Genomic DNA, 27,166 nt, shown 5'->3' on the forward strand with positions numbered 1-27,166 from the left:
ATGCGGTGCTTAGGGAATGCTCAAAACCCAGGGCTGCTGTGAACCCTCTACTGCAGCTGTTACAGAAGGAGGAAAATATCTTTGGACTTCTAGGTTTGACGAAAAACAAGAAAGGGTGTCCGGTGGTTACCCGTAGCCAAGAATTGAATTTTATGTACGTTTTGCTTGTCAAGGCTTATCTTCTACTTTATAGTTGATGGCATTAAGTCTTGTTTAAGAAATTTTTGCCTTCGATTTCATTTTGAGCCAGTGTGTTGTTGGGGGAAAGATGAAGCAGAGTGAAATTTGCAGATTTCAAGTGAGCTGTCTTTAGAGAAATTATTCAAGTTTTGAGCACAGAGAGTGCTTGGGAGAAGGACCTGCTCTTGGGAAAGCGCTTGAGAACCTGAGGGCTGAGAGATGCTTCTTGCCAGGCTCTGGAGGAAAGGCTGTGTCAAGCTGTTCATTGCCAGCTGCTGACTCCTGGTATGGAGCAGCTTCGCTGGACACGCATTAGTGCTCCTCCTGAAGGAGTCATGCTGGAGTGAGTGCTCAGGTCTGTGGACAAAGCATGAGATGTTTCAGCCTTGTCATGCTAAAAGACTCACTGCAGAATCAGAGAAAGCTTAGGAAAAGGTAATAATAATTGTGTTTTCTGACATGGAGAAAATTCAGATGGAGAAGTTGAAAAAATAGCATATTTTCACCCTACAAAGAAGACAAACACGAGAACATCTTAAAAATGTGTGTGCTATTTAGCACAATGGTGTCAAGAAGCTGGGTAGGGAATGTAAGTTTCCTCAGTCTCATAACAATGTGAAAGGAGATATCTTTGATTTTATGAGACAGTAAACTTACCATTGACAAAAAGAAACAAATACTTCTTGAAGCATATTTTACACGGTGAGGCTTATTGTCACACATGGTTTCTTACGCCAACAGTTTCACAAGGTTAAGGGGAAAAAAGGAGCAGACATTGATATAGTTATAGAATTAATTCAGATTGATAATACTGCATGACGTTAGAATTTTTGGAAGGGATGTTACCTTTCACACTTCAAGCATGTTTAACTACCGGAGAAGAAAAAGAGAGAATATATGCATGTATGTGCCGTTCTGGCTATCTTACAAGTGATGATCATGGGATTCTTTGAGCTCTCTCACTAGTGTCTGGTACTAGTGAAATGATGCTGGGCTAGATGCCTCTAATCAGATGGCATGTAGCATGCACAGAAGTGGTACAAATAATCTGACTTAGGGAGGTCAGTTTTCTTTGCTGTGGATCAGATAGACTGATTTTGGCATTTCCTCAGCCAAGTTGCATAATAGCCTCTGACATGCATCCAAGCTCTGCAATGTAATGATGTTTCATGGTGAGCCAAAAAGATGATGTACTGTGTGTGAAACAATGAATGTTATTTATCCAGCTGAGGCTCGAAATGAGGTAGATAATTTTATGAGGTAGGGAATTAGGGCAGATCATCCCAGGCAGACCGAGGTACAAAGCAGAAGACTGACAGGCCAGATGGGATGATTACTCAGAGTGGGAGGAAAGAAGAGTCCAAGTGTTACGTGAGCTAAAAAAGCTAGGAAAAGAGGAAAGAGCAAAGAGGCTGATGAAGTCGGCTGGAATAGATCCATGCGGTGTTTGTAAGAGCGTGCTCAGCTTCGGAGGTAGAAGTCTTCCCGTTTGTCCCTACTTGGGATGGAATTGATGGCAGCGCTATGGGAAAGGACCCTGGATGCGTCTGTTGAATCTCAGGTGCCCAGACATCCATCCGAGTGAGAGCTCAGCTCGTTGGGATGTTTCAGTACTGTTTGCTGAAGTCGGTGACCACGCCAGCAAGAGGGGAGTAATTAACGGATGGGGCCGTTAATTACGCAGCGTTAACTGGAGTCACCCCGCTCCTCGTGGTGTGCGTAATTTCACTGGAAGAGGGGTTGGGCTCAGCGGCCGCCGCTCCGCTCTGCGGCCTACCTGCGTCACTGGCCTGCGCTGCCACTTGGTGCCCCTGTAGCTGTAAAAGTGAGAGGTGTCCCTTTGCTGGGAAAGCGGCCCTCTCCGTGCGAGCAGCGAGAGGGGTTGGCTGGCTTCAACGCGCTACTGCAAGTCCTTTCTGGGTTGGTTTGACAGGGAGAAGCGTGGGGTGGGATTAAATGATGGCAGCTGGGTTGGACTCTGGAAGTGGAAAGGAGAGAGCTGAATCCGTTGATAAATCGGGGTGATGGAGCTTGAAATGCAACCAACGGCAGCCATTTTGCCAGCGTTACGGCAGAATCGGAAAGGACGGTTTGGGCGGCTTGGTCGGTTTCATTCAGCTGAATTCTAGGTATTTTCATCGCGTGATTTCAGCAAGGTTGGCATTTTACGCCTAATGATACGGAAATAATTCTACTAACTTCGGCAAAATTGCTCAGGATTTACTCTGAGAACGTAATTGGGCTTAAACAGACAAGAGAATTGGCCCAATTACAGACGTAATTGGGCCAATTCATTTTTCTGACTTGATGGGCAAAATCTTAGGTTGCTGTAAACTCTGTGTGAAATAGACGTCCTTCGAAACAGCCAGGAAAATATTCTTCTTTTCATGTACACGTGGAATACTCATTACCTTTAACAGTAGCTATGTGTGTGTGTCAAGCAACATGTGAGCAAGGTCCTGGGCCTCAGTAAAACAGGGAACAGGATTCTGAACTCTTCTCTTATCCTTAGGCTGGTGCACCAGTTTGCTGTAGGAGCTCCTACTTGCAGGGACAGTGAGTACCTGTTGGAGTGTGGTATAACCCAAGATAGGTAAATCCTTTTCCTATAGCTTGATAATGCCACTGTAGTTCTTTCCAAAATTAGGACAAACTTGACTTTCTAGATCAGCTGATGACCAAATGGCAAAGCATTTTGAAGTGCCTGGCAGGTGCTGATAGAGGGACTGTAGGTCTCATCCACCAAATTTTTTTGGGGTGTGTTTGTTTGGGTTTTTGTTGTGGGTTTTTTTTTTTTTGTGTGTGTGCAGCTTTGAAAAGTAGAATCTGTTTGCTGTAAATATATCACTAAATGAAAGAATACAGGTGGTGCCAGTATAACAATGTGTTAGTACCACCCTTAGTTCTAAAGATGAATGTGTGGATTTTTTTGAAAGACCTGACTGTTAAGGCATAACTTCCTCTCCCAGTTTGGGCCACTTAATTATTGAATCTATTTCCTTAGCAGCACAGGATTAGTCTTTAGAAGATTAAGAGAAACTTACAGAGCCAAAGCTTGATGGAGGCAAACTGCACATTGTCTATTCCTTTGTTTTCAAAGTTCTTAGCTGGTGTGAAGCAATGTAACAGTCATCATCACTGATTCATACCGATTAAAAACCTGAGCCCAGTTTTCCCCATGCCTCATAAAAGTGTATTATTACAATGTAAATTATTTCTTCTATAGCTAAAAATGTGTCTCGGAGAAGGAAAACACTATTCTTGTTTTAGGCTTTTGATAGGTCAGTCTTTTTTCCCTTTGAGCAAGGACAACCTGTTCATGCTTTCGGAATGTTCTTTTTTAGAATGTAGGTGGAGAACTGAACTGAAGAAAATCCTGCTTTTGCAGTCTAATGTGTGAACAATATACACCATCTTTACGTTTTTGTGTCTTTAATAAATTAACGATGTCATAGTTTAACTCAGTTTAACCAGCCCAAGCACTGGAAAAATGCAATAATAAATAAATTTTAAATGACTGTATTTTCCATCTGTTATATCTGATTTAAAAAATATGCTTAAATCTAAAATTAAGATTTCTGTTGTTCTTAACTATGAGATTAAGATAGATTCTCTTGTCTGTTTAAGCTTAAGCACCTATCTGAGTCTTTTTGTAACGTGAAGATGGCATGTTGGCTCCCACCCTTTAAGGTGTGTGGCTGATTTTTGATATATGGCAAGGCATATAGTGGAGTACATGCAATAGTAATCTGCTTTCCTCTAGTAAAAACTGCCTCCCAGATAGCAATATAAAAATAGTAGGTTTGCCACAGACCTCTGGCACCACTACGTGCATAGAGGACAAATTATTAAAAAGAAATAGGGCACATTGAGGCAACCTCTCCAGGACCACAAGAATGATTTGACAATAGTCTATCTGTACTAATTATTTCTGATTGCAAAGATTAGAATACCCATTACTAGAGGTGAATGTCACCAAAGTTGTGCTTAATATTTTTGAAAATATCTTGGAAAACCTGTTAATAGTTACATTCTTGTTCCTACATGGTCTCTGCAATGGTACTGTATCAGTAGTTATTTCAACAGCTACTTCTACTGAAGATTGAGAAGAATTTGGGGGTTTAATTGGAAGAATTTGGGGGAGAGAGGAGGAATTGTTTGTTACAGCCTTATTACTGACTTGTTACTTTTTATTGCTTGTATGTCAGTGAAAACATCAAGTGTCAAAGTCTAAAGCTGTTACCTGGCTGAAGTTGGTTGGGGGGGGGGGGGTGAGGATTTTTTCTGTTTGTGGGTTTTTTTGTTTGTTTGCTAGTTTCTTATGGTAGGTAAGAAAAGCAAAACTTTTTCAGCAGCTGACATTTACTGCTTGAGAAGATAAATTCAGATAATTAATTGAATCTTAGTTTTTGGAAATAAAATACACCCACACCCCCACCCTCTACCCCCAATTTCTTTAATTTTCAACATTCCCTTCATAGATGTGGAATATCAGTGGCATTAATTTTTTTTGACGTTTGAATTAAAAAAAAAAAAAAAAACAAAAACAAAAACAAACCCTCTTCAAAACTTCCTGCTCATAAAAATTAGATTAATAAATTTTTATGGAAGAATAACATAATTTCAAATATTTTGAAGTGAAACCAAGTTAAAAATGAAAACCAGCTGATCTTCTGACATTTTACTCTTACTCCCTACCTGTAGGTAAATGTAGCGAGCTTAGGAAAATGATGTATTAGTAAATCTTGGCTACTATAAACTAGCTTTGCTTATTGCTCAGTATCATTAATCTTTATTAAACCAGTTCACTGAGATTCAAACTTTTGTTTTTCTTTCTAAGTTTTGCATTTTTAATATAAAAAGATGCTCAAAATTAACTACTTTTTAAATAGTCTGGATAAAATTCAATTAATCATGGACATTTCTGATACTCTTCTAGAGAGATTTTTAACCCGGGCAAGAAAGTTCAGAATAGTTGTGTCATACGTTGTGTATCTTGTGCACGCTGTAAAAATCTGTGGGGTTGTTGTAAGGTGACATTGTGCTTAGTATAACTTTATTCACTTCTCCTTCTGCTGCAATGAGTCTCCATCAAATCCTCCAATTAGTGCAAAGTTATAAAACTACAGACAGATGGAAAATTAATATTTATAGCAAAATGCCCAGGGTTTCGATAACTGGAAGCTCTTGGAGCAACAGATGATGTTAGCAGTTAAGATTTAGAGAAAGCAGCCTTTTCAGAAAAACATGAAAGCTCATGTACTTCCTGAAGTAGTAGGTCATCTAGTGATGAACTTAAATGTCAGTGTTAGCATTTCTGTGAACTGGAACCATCCGTAATTAACTGCTTAAGATGAATTGCTTTGTGGTGTTAAAAAAAAAAGGTATAGAAATTATTTCCTCAAATGGTCGCCAAAACTCAGTAGAAGTTTGCAAGATCCACCACCTCTCGTCTCACAATGTCTAAGAGGTTTGCAAATGCCATGACCTTGACAGAGACCTGAGCAGTGCAGAAACCAAAAAAGCTTTCAATGAGAGGGAGAAGTGATTCACATTACTTAGTGGCCCTTAAATACTGCTGGCCTGATGAGCCAAAGGTCAGGTGCGGTGGTATGATTTCATTAAAACTGGTCTAAGTCCAGAGTAATTGTCCTAACTTCAGCAGTGTTGTTACTTTGGAAATATAATAATAATAAGCATTTTTCTGGCGATTGATACTTACATCTAAATCAAGGCATCTCAGAATAACAGCTTAGAAGGGATCAGTGCTTGATGTCAGAGGAAAGACCTGAACTGGAGCCCCTTCTTTGATGTCGCTGTACACGGCTACTAAACTGGCAATTTAATGCTTTTTGGAAATATGGTTTGCTGGACAAATTTCATTCCTTCCTAAAATTCATAGCTTGAAGTTACCTTCGGGGATTTCTGTTAGTGGCTTTAATACCTTTTGCTAGTCTGTAGCTGAAGTTTTTTTAAAGTTCTGTTCTTTTCTCAGAAGGAAACTTGGTAGGAGACATGTTTGTGCGTGAGCATGTGCACACCTATAGCACAGTTAAATTTTAATAAAACAATATTCTGCAAAACAGGATGGGAATATTTTGTTGCTATATGCTGAAAGACAGGTCATTACCTGGTGAAGAACCTTAAGTTTCTCCTGCACATCCATGTTTGTGATCAGCCCAAATTGCTGCAGAGCTGTGTTGTGAGCAGTGTTTCAGGAGCAACTTGCAAGGTTCTCCACGCTGAAGTGGCACTTTTGCTAATTTTCAGCATATAATAACAAAATAATCTTGTCTTCTTAAGTATGCTGTTGATTATGAATATCCTATGCCATTCTTGCTTCTTGTAATAGTCTTGTCTTAAACTTGGGTTGCATTATGCTACTACTGTAATTATTAAAACAGAACAAAAAAGAAGGATTTTAGTGAGATTTATAATTTTCTGATAGGAATAACCTCTCTGCCTTCAAGGCAAGAGCTGCTCCTCTTTTTTTTTCTTTCTTTTTCCTTTTCTGTCTTTTTTTTTTTTAGATCAATATTCTTTTATTTCCCTGGCAAACTAATGCTATTTCGTGTATCTATTGAAATTGTATCACTAGTGTTGCTTTTCAGCATCTTAGTCTTTGAAGCCAGATTGCTGCAAATATATAATGCAAACTAGGATTTGGCATTCCTATGCATTTAAAAGCTATGGGATGATAGTACAGATGATTTGTAAAATCTTGTAGCTGTTTAAAGTAGCAGACAGTTGCTTAACTATTTGCACAAAACCACCTGTGCACCTAATATCTATTACAAACGGTGAGATACAGCCACAGCAGAGGTACTTGTGCTCCTGCACGCGTCGCTGCTTTTGGAAATTCCAGCCGTGCGCTTGCGTCTCTTCAGCAGCTTTGAGAGTCCCACCTGTGGTTCTCTCTTCAGAGCAGCAGCATTTCAGTGCTCTGTGTCACTGCCACAGCTGCTGCCTCTCCTCCTAGCTGTACAAGGAGAAGTGCAAGTGTACTTGCCTTGCAGTTTCAGGAGCAATATGTCAAGGTCACCAAGCAGAGGGGAAGAATGTTGTACTGATGGCTGCAGTTTAGAAAGGACGTTGAAGGTTGGAGTGCAGAAATGAGGGACAAAACCAATTTGATTTTTTTTTTTTCTTTAGAGGTGGCAGCAGACACTGACTATAGGGTGAAAATATTTGTGGGGAAAGGACAACGAGTAGGAAAGGACTCCTTAGAAGAACGCACACAGGGACTAAATGGCTAACAGATGCAAACTGGAAGTAAAGCACCTTAGTGTCTAACAACACACACGCTGTTGTTAGTGTTTGGGGGATGGCAGGCCAGGTGATGGTTTCTTTATCTCTTCGATATTTTCAGATAAGGTCGGATGCGTTTTCCAGAGGATTTGCTCTAATAAATAAATACTAATCTTTGGGCTTAATACAGGAATAACTGAATGAAATTTCATGTCCCGTGGTAAGTTTGGTTTGAGAAGATTGGACGAGTGGTGCAGCAATTCTGAGGAATGCAAAGACTTTTTTTGAGAGAAGAATAGGAACAATTTCTTCTCTGGGTTCGTGGTGGAAAGCACAAGAATTGATGGGCTTCAGTGCAGCAAGTTGGACATAAAGAAAAATGTTCCACTTGTCAGAACAGTGAAATACTGGGGAAAAAATACCTGTGGAAATTGCAGTAGTAATTTAGATGTGGTTAACTTTTTCCTTGAGAGAGAGGGATGAACTGGATGACCTCTAAAGTTTCTCCCAGGCTTTTTTCTGAAAGCCTATAGTGGATCATGTAGCTGTCAATTTTATCTTCAACTTCCTAAATTTTATTCTGGTTATCTTTTACCCTTGCTCCGCCAAAGTCTCTGGACTTCATGTAATGCATCTGTTTAATGCCCTTACATCCAAACACAAACGATATTCTACCTATAATTTCAAGAAAAAAAGTTACAACCTACCGTCTTCTTTTTAGGTCCTCCAGGGAAAAGAGGTAAGCGGGGCAGAAGAGGAGAGACTGGTAAGTTTTCAATTTCATAAGATCCATTGTGATTTGATGTTTGTGTTTTTGTGAGGATGTGTACCCAGCATGCCTTCACTTTTACTTTAATTGCTTGTGTGCTCTGAAAGAGAGTTCTGAAACTTCTCTGGTAAAAAATCTGTGACCCTTGGCATATACCTGGTGGCTTTCCAGATAGTTTTCTAGTCTTGGGCATCATTAATTTGTAGGCGCACTTCATAATGGTTGACATGGTACCATTGGTAACCCATTGGTAATTGTCAAACCATTTTGGTGTCTTTTCACACTTGTGGAAGTTAGAATAACTCCATGTAAGTCAGTAGTTGGAGTACTATAAGTCAGTGTTACATCAGGCCACCTTGGTTTGAGGCGAACAATTTTATAAGGAAATAAAGAAGGAAATAAAATTCCTTATGTTAAGAATGTCAGCACTTGGGGAAATAATAAGTAGACTACTCTGTATGAGAGAAATTGTTGTTTACTAGAAATGAGCAGCAATTAAGTTCTTACAGAAATAAGAAAAACATTTGTTGGTTCGTTACCCTGTACCAGGGGGGTGGCTGTTGAGAGAATCCCACTGTTGATGTGGAGCTTGAAATTTCATTTGAGACCATGTTGTGAGGTGCTGAGCACCTCTTCCTGCTGACATTCATGGGAATCAGAACTGTTGGTTACCTTGCGGGACTGAGTTTTTCATAAAGGTGAACCTTCTGGAGGCGATGCAGGAGAAAATGAGCATTTCTATTCTCCTTGGCGCTCTCATCTAATCTGCCAGTTCGGGAAATCTTCCAATCGACTTGATCTCTGTAAATCTTCTGTAGCCTTTCTTATCTCTGCAAATGATCATTTATCTAGCTCTTAAAAACTATTTCCGTATTTTCCCGCATCACAAAACTGAAGACAAGCCCTGCCAAAGATTAATAGAAATCTCCCTGGTGTTTCCATTCGGTGTTGGCGTAGTATTTACTTCAGAGAAAAATGCTATGATACAGAAGGAAATTCTGTGATTGAAGTCTGTCTTACAAACGATCCTGGCAGTTACTTTGCAGGATGCTTATCGATTCATTTTACACCTCAAATAAACACATATTAAACTATTAATCAAGGAAATTGATCTCTCTCAGTTAAAACCAGACCTGCACCTTAAAATGCTGTTTAAGAATGTTTACCAGGATAAAGAAATCACCTTAGTTGCTGGACAATAAAATTGCATTGTTAAAACCAAAAGCCTGTCAATATTAAAAGCAATCTCAAAGTACAGCTGCTGTCGGTTTATACTCCTTTTGCACTTCACTTTATTCAGAAATTAGAGAGAAGCATAAAAGCTTAATGAAATGCCATTGATTTGGGAGCTGCAGCTGCTCAACTTAATAAGACTGAAATAGTAGATTTGATTTGTGGCCCTTTGATAATGTTTCCAAGAACTGCTATACAAAAGTCTTTGAGTCTAAATAATTGAAAAAATGTGCAAATATCACTTCACAAAGTGTGACATTTTAATGGGGAGCATTTTATATGTGTGCCTTGAGAAAGAAAGGTGATGAAAAGAAAGTTCAGCACTGTCAGGTGGCCACTGAAACCTCCCCTCGCAGGCAAAGTTGGGAGGCTGGAAGATGCTGGAACACGTATGGCTTGCCAAGATGCCAAGGTTAAATGCCAAGGGTACTTTATGCAATTTTGCTGCCAAGCTGTGGTCAAATGCCAACTGCGTGGCTGACTGAAACTGGTGATGTGGTTACATACGCTGTATGTGGAGTCTGACAAAATGTATTGTAGTCCATGGCTGGTATTTTTGGACCTGCATGAAATTGCATGGAAATGGATGGAGAAGCAACTTGCATAAGATTGCATGACTGTAATTGAAGAATTGGTAAGGTAAGCGCATGCATTTAGGCGTTAGTCATATTTACAGGTTGCAAAGCACAACCAAAGCTGACAATTCCACTTGAATGGGAAAATGTGTACGGTGTATTAGCAGTTTTGCTCACTTACAATCCTGAGGCCTTGTGCTTCGCTTCGTACATATGTGTCTTTCTTTAATAACTTCATAAGCTTACATATTCTTTTTTTCTCTTTTTTTACCCTCTTTCCCTCTCCCCTGCCCCACAGGACCTCCTGTAAGTACAGTGATACATTGTTGGTTCTTCCAGAATCAGGGAAAAATCTGTTAGATCCTGTTAAGATATCACCGTGATAAAATGATCACATATCATCAAAAGGGAATTTTGATATTTATACTTATACAGTGTAAACACTCACTTATTATCTTGGAGCTGAATAGTTTAATCAGAAGGTTCCTTAAGAAAAAAAATCTCTAAAAAAAAATAAAGATTTATATTCAGCGCTTCAGATAGCAGTGTGGATCACAATTCCACGTAAGTATGTTATATTCATGTTCATTGCTTATGACTTGATGACAGATATTTTACTACAGTATAAAAACGTGTGAGTATGCTATTAGTCACTCTGCCTTTCACTGGGTAGTAACTTCCTCTGCAGTTACCAGAAAGTCTTAGCGTACAGGCTCCTTGTTCTTTGCAGGTATACAGGCTGTCCAGCTCATTGCAGTGTAATTGCTACTGAAGCCAGTAAATGCTTGTGTAAAATGAGTATTAAATAATACTATTTAGTTTAGTGAGTTGGTTGAATCTTGGGCTAATCCTGTTTGTCAGAAAACAGTTTCTCTCTTCTGGGGTTTTATGGTGGTTTTGGTTTTCGGTTGGTTTTGGGGGGTTTTTTGTTTGGTTTTTTTGTTTGCTTTGTTGTATGTTCCCAGGATAGGTCAAAAGTCTGACTTGAAGAACAGGACTAAACACATATATCTCAAACATTCATATTTGTCATGCCATCCATGGGCACCATATGATGTAGAAGTGTGGCCATTAGAACAGTATTTCTTTTACAGTGTTTGCAGACTTCTAACTATTTTTATTTAATTTGATAGATACAGTATTTCCACAATATTTTCAGGACCAGATTATCTGTCTATTCTATGCTACATGCATGTTTGAGAATAGTGAATTAATATGTTGAATTTCTGCTGTGACCTAATGATTTTACTGTAATCTGTATATATTGAGCAGTGATACTACTTATCCTTGAAAGGTTTTGCCCATGTGCTCAGCAGTTCGGAGTGGCAAATTCATTTAACAAGCCATCAATGAAAAGCCAGACTTAATGCTTCCTATATGAAAGAAACACTGGCTTCCCCAATTTCTTTTTCAGTCTTCTCATGAAACACAAACGACCATAAATCACGACACAAGTGGTTTTCCTGTAGCAAGACAACGTGGCAAGAGTTCATGATGTGCCTCATTATGAATGTCTTTGACTTCACCTCCCCACTGTTTTAGTATAGCTCCATTTAAAACAAAACAAGAAAAGTCTCAACTGTGACAATATTAACACAAACCTGAAATAGCTCCCAAAACTGAATAATATTAAGAAGTATCTGACTTAAAATTCCAACTTTCATACTCAAAACTTACAAGACTTCATCTTGCTGACAGGCAGTAAGGGTTTAAATTGTTACAAGGCCTTTAAAAATGTAATTTCTGTTCCTAATTCACTTTTTCATTTTCATAGACACTTATGGTCTGGCTAGGGGCAACTGTTGTGAACGTTGTTATTGTTTTCACCTGGGAGACTGTGGTGATCTTTTTCATTTTAAATAGCAAATATTTGTATATCCCACATAGCACTGCATGGAATTACGTGTATATTGTATTTTCAAAGGCTACTGCAGTGCTCTGTTTATTTTCCTTGTACATGACTACTGAGTGTCACATGTAATAACAGCCAAAGGCTGGGGCTTTCAATTTTTTTTATGATCTGTTATAGCATTCTCAAATTTCTTCTTTGCTACCTATGTTCTAGTGGTAGCCTATGTATCTAATACTCTATTGCCTAAGCACTAAACCTTTTTTTCTTTTAACCACATATTGCCCTTCAGTCTACATGGATAATTCTCTTCATCACAAAAGGAATTTCAGTGAGCATCAGAAGTAGCCAGTAGCCTTTCAATTAGAGGGTTTATTTAAGTTAAAACATGTAATTTCCATTGCCAAAGCCTCATTTCTTCACTGTGTAGTACCTATTTCATATTTATTTGTTTGTAATATCACATACAAAAAAATTAATCAATATGCAAATTATAATTTGCCAGTAATGTACTCTGCATGTTTGTTGTCATGTGTCATGACTGTGTTGTTAATATGTGTCATACCATTTCATCTCATTCAACCAGGGTCTACCAGGGCGAAATGGCTATCCGGTAACTCATTGTATATTTATGATAGTGTATATTACTCTGAAATCCTGTTGTTGTATTCTGGTTTTCCTTTGTTACTGTCAAAAAGACCTTTTTTCTGTTTCTCAGATGCCTAGTAAATGTAGGACTTTCCTTTATAAACAAAACAAACCAAAAAGCCTTTGAGAAGTTTTGCAAAAGAACCTGAGTGTTTACAACGCATAAATGCAATGCACTGGTTGTTTGACAGTGTGTATAATTTGTGTTGAGTTTCTGCATTCTTGCATACAAAATAAATTTTTAACTCTAATTTTAAAAAGAAAAATTCTTTAGCAAGATACTGCATCTCAATTTTCCATACTAGAAAGCTGTACAGCTGCCATTTGGAACCTCTAAGTCCTTTCTTTTAATTATGTCCTGTTTCTTTTGGCTGCTTCATTCAATGCATTTTGAGCAAAGTAAAATACTATTACAGAGGTCCTAGCAGTTGGCTGCATTGTCTATCACAGAGCAATTTTCTGATAATGGATGGAATTCATTTTTCTGTCAGTTTCATTCATATCTTTAGGATTTAATGCCTGAAAAAAATAATATATGAAATAATGCATCTTTCTAAAATCTATTAATAGTATACTTCTTTCAAGTAGTCAGACAAGCTGACTGCAGTGTCCCACTCAAGGAAAAAAGTATACACCTACTGTCATGTGTGTATCAGAAATCAAGTGACAAAATGTGTTAGTGGATGCATTTCAGAGACAATACATATGCACAACATAGTGACTGTTGAAGTATGATAATGATCTTACTCAAAGCATTCGATAGTATAGCTTGGAGGGCCCTCCTGTACTGATTTGCCTCTGTATTTCAGACAAAAGATGCCTTTTTTTTTTTCAGCGAGTTTTAGAAATGTTTCTGTTGGTAAATACAAATTGCATGCCTTGAACACCTGCAGGTAGATGATAATTTCATAGAATCATAGCACCTCAGGTTGGTTTGGGTTGGAAAGGACCTTTATAGATCATCTAGTCCAACCCTGTGCCATGGGCAGGGACATCTCTCATTAGACCAGGTTGCTCAAAGCCTCATCCAGCGTGACCTCGAACACCTCCAGGAATGGGGCACCCACAGCTTCTCTGGGAAACCTGTTCCAGTGTCTCACCGCCCTCATCATAAAAGATTTCTTCCTTATGTCTGATCTTAGCCTATCCTCTTTTATTTTAAAATTGTTGCCCCTTGTCATGTCACTATAGGCCTTGGTAAAAAAAAAAAAAATAATCTCTCCACCTTTCTTCTAAGCCCACTTTATATATTGAAAGGCTGCAATAAGGTCTCCCCGGAGCCTTCTCTTCTCCAAGCTGAACCCCAACGCTCTCAGCCTGTCTTCAGAGGAGAGCTGTTCCATCTCTCTGACCATTTCTGTGGCCCTCCTCTGGCCCTGCTCTGACAGGTCCATGTCTTTCTTATGTTGAGGGCCCCCAGAGCTGAAGGCAGTACTCCAGGTGGGGTGTCACCAGAGCAGAGGGGCATATCACCTCCCTCAACCTGCTGGTCACGCTTCTTTTGATGTAGCCCATTTCAATCCTTTTCTCTGGGCATGTTCTGTAGTTGCAGAGTTTTCTGAGAAATGTTACCAATGAAACATCGTCCAATGCCTGTCTTTACTATTACAAGTAGTTGAAAGTCAGCTGGTGAGGAATCGATCATCAGTATCAAGAAACCTGCTTGGATATACTGAAACCATTATCAGGTTTCAGAGTACACGTTCCAATTTCATTTAGAGCGCTTAATCTGTGTAGATGCGTGCACGAGTGTGTGGAGGAGAAGATGGAGTGAAAAGCTTGCTAAAAACCCCTTTTTTGGTCATCATCCAGCTGTGAGCTCTGTATACAAAGACTGGGATTTAAAAGGAAAAAGACCCACAGTGACAACAAACCAGCCCTTAGGCTCTTAGGTCATGGCTTCTGTGGAAATTAAGTATCTGTGGTGTTCGTCATTCCAGTTAATGAGCTTAACCCACAAGGTGAAGTTTATATTGTGCAAAGCACAAAAGCCTCGTACATTTAACTTCTTGGCCTAAAGTGTAAGTTGAGAAAATGAGTGAATGTGTTAGTGATGGACTCATGCGTGTTTTGAAGGCTTCACGGGGACAGTTTGAAAATATAATTTTCTTTAGAGCCTGAAGGCCCAGTCCTTTGTCTTGGTCCAGCTGCTTTCCTGAAGAGATTTGTCGTGGGATCAGAAGACAATAAAGGTTCTTGGAAGCCGTGTTATTGAAATTGCTGAGTCTAACAGTGGCATTGTTACGGGCAAAGTTTAGTCTGAATGCATTTCTGTGCATGCGTGCAGCCATCCGTGCATGCCCAGGCAAATGCGTGCCTTCAGTAGTGCTTAGCACTGATTGAACACTTCTTCCTGCTTGAAAATGACTGGGAATAGAATTTGGCTTTGGTTCTTGAAAGTCGTCACTTGGCTGGCTGTTTCAATCTTTTCAGTTACAGTCATATCCTCCTGCTTTGAATGGGAAATATGTAACAGCAAGTACAATGCACTTTAAAAGTACTTATACAGTCCTGTAGAGCTCTATGAAAAGGCTATTAGCGTTTAAAGTTATTTCTCTAGAGTCCTATTTAACTCCTGTAGAAACCTTATTGCTTTAATCTTTATTGGATTTTATAGAATATTCTGTGAGGATAGTGAGCTATATCTGCCACATATAACCTAAAAAGCTCTCTGCTCAATAGGTCAAATCATAATGCTGCGATCTCACAAAAGCTAGTGGCTGTTTTCTCCCAGACTTCAGTTTTCATTGTCTGTGTTCATTCTAATTTTAAAGGTACCTTAAGAAATAACAATAGTAAGAGTAAAAGGAATTACAGTGAGAAGTCTAAGTTCCTGGGAAGATATGGTATCAAAAGTCAAGAAAATAAGCTGGACTTACTGCCAGTGAGTATCACAGTTATTAAGGGGTTTATAAGACCATGATTAACTGGTTATTATGTAAGGCACCATGAATACTATAACAAGTGTACACTGGTACAGCTCCTTTTCCCCCTCATTAAAAGCTTTATATAACAGACAGTGATCAAACTCAGAGTTTTAACTCTTTCAACTTGAGTTTAAAACTGAAATAGGCTATCACATCATCTTAAATAAAAAAGAACAAAAGGGTGCACAAACATTAGAGAATGAGAACACAGGCATTTGTTGCAGGGTTTTGTATGACAACTTCACTTCAGAAATAATGCTAGAACTTAAAAAAAAAAAATAAAACCCAACAAAAAAACAACAACCACTACAAAACCCCCAGCAGCTTATGAATGCAGTGAAGAGGCCAAATACACAAACCATGTAATCTCTGCAGGCGAAAAAGAATCTTACAAGCTGGTTGAATAGGTAGAAGTTATTTACTATTTTGCATTGAAAAACTGAAGCAGACCAGGAAAATTTTTCCTACCCTTTTTCCCAAGCTGGGGTACAGATCAAGCTCAACATCCAAGTAAATCATCCTGGAAGTTGTTGCATATATGGCTGTAAAGCTGCACTATGTTCAGAATAAAGTGTCAGAATATGAAGATGCCCATATAGCATTGCTTCATAGAAGAGGGGACCAGGGAAATTTCTCCTATATCTACCCATGATGTCTGTCTGCAGAGCACCTGATGCATTTACAAGACTTTTAGGAGCTGTGGAGGGTTGTGGCTACTCCAGGTGACCATGTGGATTGTATTAAATCCCATTTCTCCTAACGCCCTTGTTTCATCTTCAAGAAACGTAGACAAATTCCTCTCTTGCATAAAAGAATGTGTCTAAATTGGAGATTGTTCTCCTGTAACTGTAAAATATCATCACTTGCTCAAACCTGAAATGTAGATCTTTGAAATTTCACCTGTCATTTCATTTAAAGTTTTTCTAGCTCTTGAAAGACTTACCTCTGAATCGTGAAGATAACAAACTGGCAAAGCTTAGGACTACAGGTAGAGAATTCCAAATATTCTTTAGCCTGTTATAATTCATTCTAGCTTAGAAAATGTCTTTATCGTCACACTTCTGATTTTTGCACCCATAAAAACATGTCCCAATATACCATAAGACAAGCTGTCATCCCGGTATGTAAAGAACTTCAGGTTGCTCTTAGAAGGCTCTGATTCCCTCTCACCCCCCTTTCTGTTCCTGTATTACTAAAGGCAAAGAGAATTCCAGGTAGAACAGAGAACGGCTGTAAGGGGCTTGAGTTTGGAGAAATAGGCCTGGTGTGGAAGAACATGAAAGCTAGTGTTGTGAGAAATTGGAAAAAGGCATTTTATTGTCCTGCTGTGTTGCCTTGTCTTTGATGGTGCTTCGTATTTCATTTTCTGCTGTGTCCCCAGTTAGAGATTGGGGCTGTGCAGGCAAATGTGTAGTAAGTAGCAGTGTCTGTGTAGGTATGTAAAATTAATCCCATCCAAATGCAAGTTTTTCAACCTCAGATACTGTGGCAGCTCAGTTGCTATAAAACAAACATCGCTAGAATAATCAAAAGAGAAGAAATTAGCAAAGATAGAGAGCTTTTAATCTGTGATTAAGCACAGCCTATGGCAGTATTGGGCATTTCTGCAACAGCTGTGGTATTTCCAGTAGCTGGTCAGGTCTCCCCTTTTTCACAGTTGTAGTAAAATATACATGTCTAAGCTCAAGGAGCGACTATGTCGGTTCCTGACCTTACCCTGAGGATTTGGCTTGGTGATCCTATAGAAGTTCCCCACTCTACAGCATTTCTTTTTCTCAACAGGTGTCTTTGCAGACCACCTTTTATTTCTGGCATTTGACCAAAGCAATGTCTTAAACATGTACCAGCAAAACTTTTGCAATGAATTTCAGGTTTGGTAGTGAAGCATTGATAACTAGTTCAACTTTTAATTTTTATTTTTCTTTTTAAATACACAGAAAATTGAAAACATCTGGAATCTCAAAAGCTTCTTTGTGCTGTGATTTTTAGTATGCATTTTCTCAGTTCTATGTACTTTATCCTTATTATTAGTCCTGGCAGAGGTGATTGGCTTGGGAGACATGAGGTTTTCAGTGGATCCATCTGCCTCAAACTACTTGCTTGTTCTCAGGAAACAGAGGATCCTCTGCTTTCTTCAAAGAGATACTGTTGGTCAGCTGTCCATCTCAAAAGGTTACCGGGTTTGCAGATTTCTGTATTTGTAACCATGTACTCCTTGCCCATCGTTCCAAAAGGTTGCCAGCTGATGCCAACGCTGGATTCAGCAGGAAACAAGTCACTACTCAGGATGAGTATAAATAAGTCCTTAGACCTTTTTGTCTTATTTCACGTAACCATTTTCCATTAATACAGTCACCTCAACAAATTGGAACTCCAAATGGTCTTGCCATGGTTCACCAAAACTCTGTATACAAGCCATTTGTTGGCGAGTCTTCCAAGAACATACTTCAGCTCATATGGAGTGTAATACTAATCTGTCACAGCCAGTCCCTAAACTTCTTTGTATGCTGTGCACAAGTGCTACAGTCCTGTCACAGAAGCTTATAATGAGAGTTGGACTTCTCTATTGTAGTTAGGCCAACAAGTGCAGGAGTAAGAGCTGGGGAGATATGGCATTCACTTTCATTCTCACACATGAAATTTAAGCCGGCTTTCTACAGCTGTAGGCAAAGGATTCTTTCAGTCTTTTCCATGGATACATCTGTCAAGTGCAGCACTCAATGGTAGCTGTAGCCACTGGTACTGATCGTTCTAAGTGATGGACACCAGTATGACTTTTTTCAAGCCATACCTGTGTTATGTGATGTGAGACTCGAACAAAGGTCTAACCAGAGGTGGGTCACTCGCTTAAGTACGAATTTTGCCTTGATATCAAACCGTAGGTATGGTCCTAATTGCAGTTTTGAACTGCAGTATCAAAAATTGCATTCTGGCAGTTAATATTCTGATAAGTAGGAAATAAAGTCCACCCTGTAAAAAAAAAAAGTGAGTTACACCTTTCTTGCTTGCAGCTGTTGCCATTCTGTAGTATTGGTTAATAGGCCTGTAGTGGCAAGTTGCGTTGAACTGTTTGTTTCTAGAAAACTTCAGTGGCAAATCAAAAATCTTCCTAACAGTCATGACATAGTGTATCAGAATTTCTCAATAATACAATACCAGAATCCTCAACAGTTACACTGTTCCCAGATTCATGGTTCAATTTAAAGAGGTGCAACACACACTTGCTGCTAAGCAGATTAACTGTAGTATTTCTGTGCCATGAGAACTGGAGGAAAGCTGTGACAATGTGGTAATTTTTCAGAAAAATACTATAGCTGAGGACATACTCAGCAAGTAAACTTCCAGTTTTTTCTTAAAAACTGTGGGAGAGGCTCTAAATTCCCATGGCTGTCTAAGTAATAACTGTGGCCTTTGCAATGATGTCAGTCACGTTAATACGATAATGTTTTTATGACCTTCAGATCCATAAATAATATGTAATACAATTCTTCAGTTTAATTTCTTTGTATGCCAATTTTTTGTAGTTATTGAAGATAATCACAGAAGGTTACTCAAAGAGAAAACTTTGAGCCCTCTTAAACTTACGGTTGCTATTGGTTTGTGTCACAGATGACAATTGAAGCTGCACATCAGAACACGTTTATTAGCTTCTTAGAAGCCAGTTGCCATGTTGAATGAACCATGGGCTGAATCCTTTCATCTGTTACACTCATGTAATGATGAGTGCATAAGTAAGAGAAGGCGGTGTTTGTTTCTGCAACTCCCTGGAGTATGCTCAATGTGCCCCAAGCTGTTCCATATCGGTGACACTGATAGTGAAGAAACACCTGCCTCATCTGCAAAAGCCAGCAATATAAAAAGATATTTCTACCCTTTTCTTCACTTGCAGTTGTAAAAAGAAATTGCCATAGATAAGCTAAAGTAGAAACTTTACATGGTGACTTAAGAAAATTACTTGTGCTGCAATAAATGCCTCCCTACATAGCATGTTCTGGTTTCAAGTCATTAAACTTTCTAAATTATTTTAGTCCATTTTTGAGTACAAATAAGGATGTAGAAAATTAGTAGAATAATAAAACAACATTATAATAGATAGCCTCGATGTATCATTAGTAATATGGACAATTGTTACCATATGCTGGATCTGCCAAGACCTTCTGTAAACTAGCAATTTCCATCTCGGATGCATGGACAGACAGCTCCTGTATTGTCAAATCCACATCTCTGTGTGGCACTTTCTAGATGTCAGTGTGTGGTGAGAACTGAGCACAGAATGCTAGGATACTGTGGGCTAGTGTGAATCAGTGTAGTTTAGATTCACAGCTCGACAGTTCAAAATGATACAACCCCATATATCTATCTGACAAACACAGAATTCTAGCTGATTGCAGATAGATTGGACAGGTGTAATTTAACAATTAAATGTCTTTTTGCAGTATTTTCCTCTGCAGCTTTAAAAATTACCCTCTTTCATAATAAAGCGTGTATAGGTAGAGAAAGGAATTAAGCTGGTTTGTCACTTATTTGACAGTATACATAAATTTCTGGTCTCTCTAGGTTACTCTACTGAGTTCAGATTGGCAGCTAAGCAGGTGGCATGCAGAAGGCTGTAGTTACGATTTTAACATTTATGCTTTGGCAGCCATAATTAGTGCTCAAACTGCACCTACGATCATTCATACTTTCCTTTTGTTGGGCATGCCACTTGAAATTTCCCAGTCATCATTTCCACACAACGCACAATGTAACTCTCCAGTGTAACAGTAATAACTTTATTTCTGAAACAAACTACCTCCGAGCAAAATTTTCGTTCCAAAGGAATTGTAATTCTAGGCCTCATTTCTCAATTTGTGTTTGACAATTGCACGTGGATGTAGTGAGTAACCGGTGATAGTTAAAAATGTCTCTTTCAATTTGCCTGAGCTGTCACTTTCTCACAAGAAGTTTTGGGATTCAAAGAAAATGTTAAATCACTTACAGTAGAAATCCTGTATTTAATTACTATTTATATCTGTCACAAATGGGAAGGGAAATCCCAAACCATCCTATAAGAATTCTTCAGTCATCAGTTCCTTCACCTTGAAGGACGGTTGCAAACACGATGCATCATTTTCTTTCACGCTGGATTTTTCGTCTGGACTTAAGATACAGCTGAAAGATATGTCAAACATCACTACCCATACAGCTCCCAGATGAATATTCCTATGTGGGAGTTTAAGTGCATTGTTGATCCTAGCTGAGGTCAAGGGGTTTGGAATTTCACTGAAGAAATTTGTTCCTAAATCGCCAGACTAGATGGTTGGATTCTGTGATTTCCAGAAAGTGCACGGTGGAAGTGTTTTCTCGAAGGCTGTTTGCATGCCTGCTTCCCCCTGCAATCAGTGTTCAGTTCCCATTTATGAGAGAGGTGGTATGAGGAGAGGAACATCTGGAGCAGGTGGGCACCTGGATTGGTTCTTCTTACCAAGCTGAATGAGGAACTTTTCCCCCACTGGGAATCAAAAAGTTCTTTCGTACACCTGTGGTGGGCCTCACGCTGCTTAGCAGCATCCGGTAATTACACCAGAAATGATTTGGCTAGTGTTTGTTCAGCTAATAAGGTTCTCAGCTCTATGTTTTGGGGTTTCTTTTTTAATACTAGAAATTAGCTGGTAGAACAAAGCCTTAAAGTACGTTTTCTCCATTCCTGGGGATCTTTGGGATGGGCACATTTAGTGTACATCTTGCCTCTTGCATCACAAGGAATCAATACGAAGGTGTTGTTTGGACTGCCCTTGTTTTTGTTTTCTGAGCTACATGTATGCATATCGAAATCAAGATTAGTTAAAGCAGTCTCTGAAAGCAAACATGCTTGTCTTGTAGGAAAGATTTATACAAGCAGTGTGGAATGTCAATTGGAAGTTTTTTCCGTGACTGTGTAGGATACAGATCATAAATCACCCTCACAAAATGGTTCTTTTTTTTTTTTCTTTCTTTCTTTTTTTTTTTGCCCCCCCCCCCCTGCCCTTTGGCTTAAGGTAAAGCAATTAACATTGATTATTTTTGCTAATATTGAGATCTGCACAGTCCTGATAATCTAGCAGAGGACCATTGAGTTAAGAATTCTTTTTGGATTATTTTGTACATGTTCATGGTAGCTATTCCCAGTATAAATAAGAGGAATTTAACCCTTTGCTGCTTTGCCTCACAAAAGGAGCATGATGAAAAGCAATCATGCAAATGAGCACTCATCAGTTGAAAATAATATTAAGTTTTTAATGTAGAAATCAGTTTCTTGCTGCTACATGATGTTCTTATCAAAATAAACTGCTGTTTGCTTCTGCTTGGAAGTCTGGAATTCTTAGCAAGTGAAGTAAAACCAGGAAAAATTTGGAAATGTTAGAAGTTACAGTATTCTTTCTGTAAGAGTGCCTTATTTTACCAGATCAATTGCAACTAAGATGAGCAAAGGTAAGGGTAGATTCTTCTACTTTTCTTCATATTGAACAACATTTACTCAGACAAGCAATCCCCCAAATAAGTACTGCTTACTGTGAGAGGGCAAAGTGGAATTAGGACCTATGTGGAGAAAAAATTAGGAGACAAATGGTGCTAAGGAAGTTCTTTTTTTCTCAGTGCACAGATTTTTGTGAAACAGAAGTTGCATCACTGTAGTGGAGTTCAAGGTTTCCATTCAAATTCATATTTTAGTTCAGTAGTGTTAGACACATATACTGAGTTTTTGGCCTCCAGCTGTTGGAATGATCTTAGTTTTCCACTTGCAGTTAGTTTCAGAGGGTGATGTTAGTAATAGTACAGTTTTCCATAGCTGAGAGTGAAGGTTGAAAGAAAGTGCTCCAAAAGTACCAAGAGTAACATACAGCAGTTCAGTGACTTTTGTCATGCATAACATAGTATGTGCATTCCTAGTCATTAAGAAAGTGCAAGTGTAGGTTCCTTTTTTTAGTAGGAATACTCCTGTGGTTTTCGTTCAGGTAGTCTGACTGATTAGTCAGTCTCTGAAGAGAAAATTACCTCAACATTTCCACTTCCAGCTGCGTGGATCAATTATCCTGATTTTTTTTTAACCCACTCTGCATGTGATAGGAGAGATCTCATTTTAGGTCTCTGCCCTTAGGGTATGTAAAGTGTAATCTGGTATTGCCATCACGTACAAATTGTTCCTCCCTAGATGGGAATGCAAAGAAATACATTTTTGTTCTTCATGCTGTCACCAGCTTCTGCAAAATTCCTTTTATAATCTTGAAAACCAGATATGACAGAAGAAAGTAATGAAAATGTTTTAATTTGATATATTCATGTGTGGATCCACAAAACTCAAAAGAATAATCTAGAGATTTTGAGATTAAATGAACTAATGAGATTGGTAAATGCTTTCGGATTTTAAAAGCTGTTTCACTGAACTATGTTCTGTCTTTGGATTCACCTGTTAAGCTCCGGTGAACTTAAGTTTAACTTGGATAATTTGACCAAAATTAAAAACGGGTGAAAGGAGTATATGATTTGCTGGAGCATGGCTCAGAAAGGCACAGGTATGAAATATTTGAATTTGCAGGTTTTCTTATGAAATATTTGGATTTGCAGGTTTTCTTGGCTGGGGGATAGCCCATGTTCTGTACTGTAGGTTGATCTGATTTCAGTAACTTTTGTCTCCTTGGTTAAATGTTTTGTTGGTTGAGTTTGCTTGTTTCTGTTTGTGCAGCCGTTGTCAAGGAAGAAGGAAAGACTTCTTTTCTGACTGTGCAGTGAGACACTGGCTTTACTTGGAGTTAAAAAGGGATTTTGGAATCAAAGTAGAAAAATCTCTGAATTTGTTTCTAGATAGGCAAGCTTCAAAAAGCAGATATATGAGTACGGAGAAACTTAGTAGCTTTTCCTAAATAGCTTGAGGGGGAAAACAGGCACCTACTCAATAGGAAGATTTTGTGGAGATGTGCTTTTGTTCTCCAATGTAAAAAAAAACCATCACCACCACCACGAAAGAAATTCTGCTTCTTTTCGCATAAATTTCAAAAATGCATAAATAGAATTTGCCATAAAAGAAAAAGGATTGTCAGGAGAAGTTGTTTGGAAGTTGGGCCTGTGTATGTCCTTTCACCTACAAAAAAAGCAAGAACCGTAGAAGCAGTTTGAAGCAGCATTGCAGCTGAGGCTCTGAATTAAAATGACATGATTCTTCCAGCATCCTCTCTGTAGCCTCTGTCGAGCCAGTCCTGAGCAAACCAAAATTCCCTTTAGATACTCCATCTAGCTGGTGAACATATGGCTCCAGGCTTTCCCCTTCATGGCTGCTTTATTGTATTGACTCATTATTGACCGAGTTTCTTTTCTTCCTCCTTCCTCCTCTGTCTTTTGCTCCATTTCCTTAGCCAGCAATACAGTTTCTAGGTCCCTCAAATCTTTTGGCAGCCAATATGGTGTTGTAGCTACATTCTTTAAAGCACCTTCTTACTTCTGATAACACTTTTCTTTTTTTTTCCTTTTTTTTATGTAAGGCTCAGCATTTTTCCCCCTTCTTCAACCCCTTTGATACTTGCTCTTAGTGACATATTGAAAAGCAGAAAGGTCTTAAGTTTTCCCAATAATGTCTTATAAAAATAGTGGCACCAATAGAAAGGTTATCCTATCTCAAACATTATCTCCTATCCAGACACTATTCATTGTCATCTTCCAGCCACAAGTTATACCTGGACTTACAATAAAGAACACGCAGCTTCTCTTCTTGCTCCTCTTCCTCATCCTCCACACTCTTGTGAATAGGTCAATCAGCTACTTCCAACCTTCTAATGAACTTCCAAATGTTTAAATTACAGTGTCCAGTGTTTTGCTTGAAAGGCCATTAGGTCTGAGGTCGGTGGGACAGGACATTAAGGCAGTAAACAGGGTAGCTTTCAGCTCCCCAGTTAAAATAATTGAACTAAAAGCACAGACTTGCAGGTGAAGATGCTGTATGCCTGTCTGAGCACTTTATGTGATTTATAAACTTTGTTATTACATGCTTAATGATTTAGTTTTCATAGTCACAGTAGTAGACGTTGCTTCTGGAAACCAAGTTTTGGTACTGATCGTGGCAAGATTTATGTGAAAATTTTTCTTCAAGGACTAGAAATAATCCTTTCTTAAAATACAAATTCTTTCATTGCTACATCCCTCTTTTCCTGTTAAATTGGGGAAATAGAACAGGTGGTACGTCATTAAAAAACTATATGGGGAAACACTTCAGAAAGAAAAAATGAGAAATATTGTAGTATATCCCTGATTTCTGCTTTATTTCCTGGAATGAAATAATCTTTTTAAGTGTGCTTCATATAGTTTTTCCATCATGATTTATGCTTCTTGATAATTTACTCGTTCCAAGTCATTTTGGAGGTGACAGAGTTGTATGCAGCACCATCAACTTTTAACAAATGATTTAGGTTATCATGTGTTTAAGACAACAGTAGTGTCTTTAAACTAGCTGCATGTATATTTGTGCCTTTTATATCTGGTAGATACATGACAGAAGTATCTGAATGGGCTTGCATGTGCAGAATTTTATATTCCAGTATTTGAGCATATATGGCAGCACATAGCTGAAAGCACTTGCTTTGGAGTTTAACACAGTGCATCTGCACAAGTTTTTTTTCTTATGTTGTATCCCAGATGGAAATACTGCATTTAAGGACTAGGACTAGGTATGGCCATTGGCATTTTGGTTATCCTGGAATTCTTCAAAGTTTTCTTTGACCACAATAGTCAAAAGAGATTGGGGTTTTTATCTACGTGTTTATTTATAAACACTTCAGTACCTTGGCTTTTAGTTTTGTTCTCTTTTAAACCCTCTGTAACTGTTCTCTTCTCCTCCTTTATGGAGATGTATCCACTCCGATTGATCTCCTTTGTTGTAAGTCAAAAGGGAAGTATCTCTATGGCAGCTGTATTTTTTTCTTAATTCCCTGGGAGCCTCATTCAAAATATGTGCCTCTATAGGCAGATAAAAGAGCGTGATGATCAGTAAAAATCAATTTACATACCTGCTCTTGAGTTTTGCTAATCTGCCAAAGCTGATGGTTCCACTGAGGGAAGGTCAAAAATTGGCCTCTGAAAGTTAGTTTCTATGGTACTGTGTTATTTACCCAAAGACTGTATTTTTATTTTTCCTTAATGGACCTCATTCCCCCTGAAAAGAGAAGATCTGTAGAAACCAAAAAAGATATTGACTGAAAGAAGTGAAATGGATTTTTTTTTTCATATTCTGTAAAGCCATCAAAACACAGGTAACAGGAAAGATTGTTCTTTTGTAGGGCTTCAGTGAGCAAATGGATTCACTTCCATGGTGGTGTGAGGAGACAGATTCTTCAGAATTATTCCAGGAGAACAAAAATCTAATTCATCAAAGTCGTCATGCCACAGCTGTTACAACAATCTATCTCCTGCTGAATGCTAGCCAGCTAATTTTTGAGAAGTGATATTTTTCACAGTTTATTGTTTTCTCATCAACATGGCACCAACCACATCAAATATATTCACACAGTGATGTTGGCGTTGATGAATTAGCCATGTGCTTTCTATTTACGGATACAGGAGTTTCAATTTCTTCAGGAGAAACGAGAACTTTTAGGTAGAATGTAGGAGATTTCTCTCTGGTCTGTGTGTATGTTCCCTGCGTTCAAGTACTTGTTAAGCTATGCTGGAATTCAGTAGCGTAATGAAGTATTTTTATGGAAACACATAGTTCTGCAACCCTTCACAAGACCGTTTTTATGGATGGGTGAAGCATATGAGGGTAAGCACTTTAAGATCCCAATTTCAATGCAGTTCATTTTTTAACAGCAGGCAGTTACAGTGTGCTGTTTCTCAAGTCACTGTACCGTGTATGATTTGCCAAGATGAGGCAGGTTCATTTTACAATTTTTTTTTTTTTTTTCAACTCCTGAAGAAGTATCTGAGTATCAGTTAGATGTTTCATATTTGGAGTTTTGGTCTACAGTAAACAATGTTAGTCAGTGGTAAATAATCTGTTTAAAATGAACCAAAACAAAATAGAGTCCGCATGACTCCATTCTTTACTATAGCTTGAATTATGTTGCTCTTAACTCTTTCTGGGGTCAAGAGTAGTTTCCCTTTGCAATAATTTGTCATACAGATATGACTATAGAAATGTTGCAGATGCTGGTGAGATGTACAGGCTACAAGGAGAAAAACAGTGTGTGTCTGGAAATAATCTCCTTGCTATCCTGATGTATGAAAACAACAAAGGTGCTTCACAGTTTGGGGTTCACAGTCATACTTGGCCCTCTTTTCCTATATATTTGTGATGTGCACAATGTTGGCCATGATAAATAGAAGGATGTCTGCCTATATTCTTTTAGAAGAGTTCGTTCCAACTTAGATCTACCCAGTTCTTTCTCCTGTTATTTTTACATATATATTTCAGCAGGAAGAGCAGTCATAGTGCTCAGATACTCAAAAATGCATCTGCACCACAAGAAACTGCCTGTCAGATTTTCTTCATAGACTATAAAAATAAAAAGTATCTCAGCAATTATTTTTCAGCTGTGAAATACGCTTTTGAAAAGCTGTGACTATAATTTTTCTTGCATAGAACTCTTTGTACTCCCTTATTGTTACCATATGCAGCGCTTTTTTTCATAGTTCAGCCACTCTCTGAATAGCCAAACCCTGAACAATTTTTATTTCTCTAAATTGCTTACTTCTAAACATAACCAATCCATCTTATAATTGCAAAGGAGCTATT

The 27,166-nt window shown here is 38.5% G+C and overlaps 1 protein-coding gene across 1 annotated transcript in view; it reads left to right on the forward strand.

The window, feature by feature from the left end:
* The window catches only part of COL25A1 (collagen type XXV alpha 1 chain), a 317,940-nt gene that overhangs the window by 157,888 nt on the left and 132,886 nt on the right, over positions 1 to 27,166 (forward strand). Inside the window, exons 3-5 of the mRNA XM_049815415.1 lie at positions 8,150 to 8,194; positions 10,304 to 10,311; positions 12,441 to 12,467. Of these exons, the coding sequence (XP_049671372.1) occupies positions 8,150 to 8,194; positions 10,304 to 10,311; positions 12,441 to 12,467 (80 nt within the window). The remainder of the gene's footprint in view (positions 1 to 8,149; positions 8,195 to 10,303; positions 10,312 to 12,440; positions 12,468 to 27,166) is intronic.

The sequence above is a fragment of the Accipiter gentilis genome, chromosome 12 (genome assembly GCF_929443795.1).
Source record: "Accipiter gentilis chromosome 12, bAccGen1.1, whole genome shotgun sequence".
NCBI lineage: Eukaryota > Metazoa > Chordata > Aves > Accipitriformes > Accipitridae > Astur > Astur gentilis.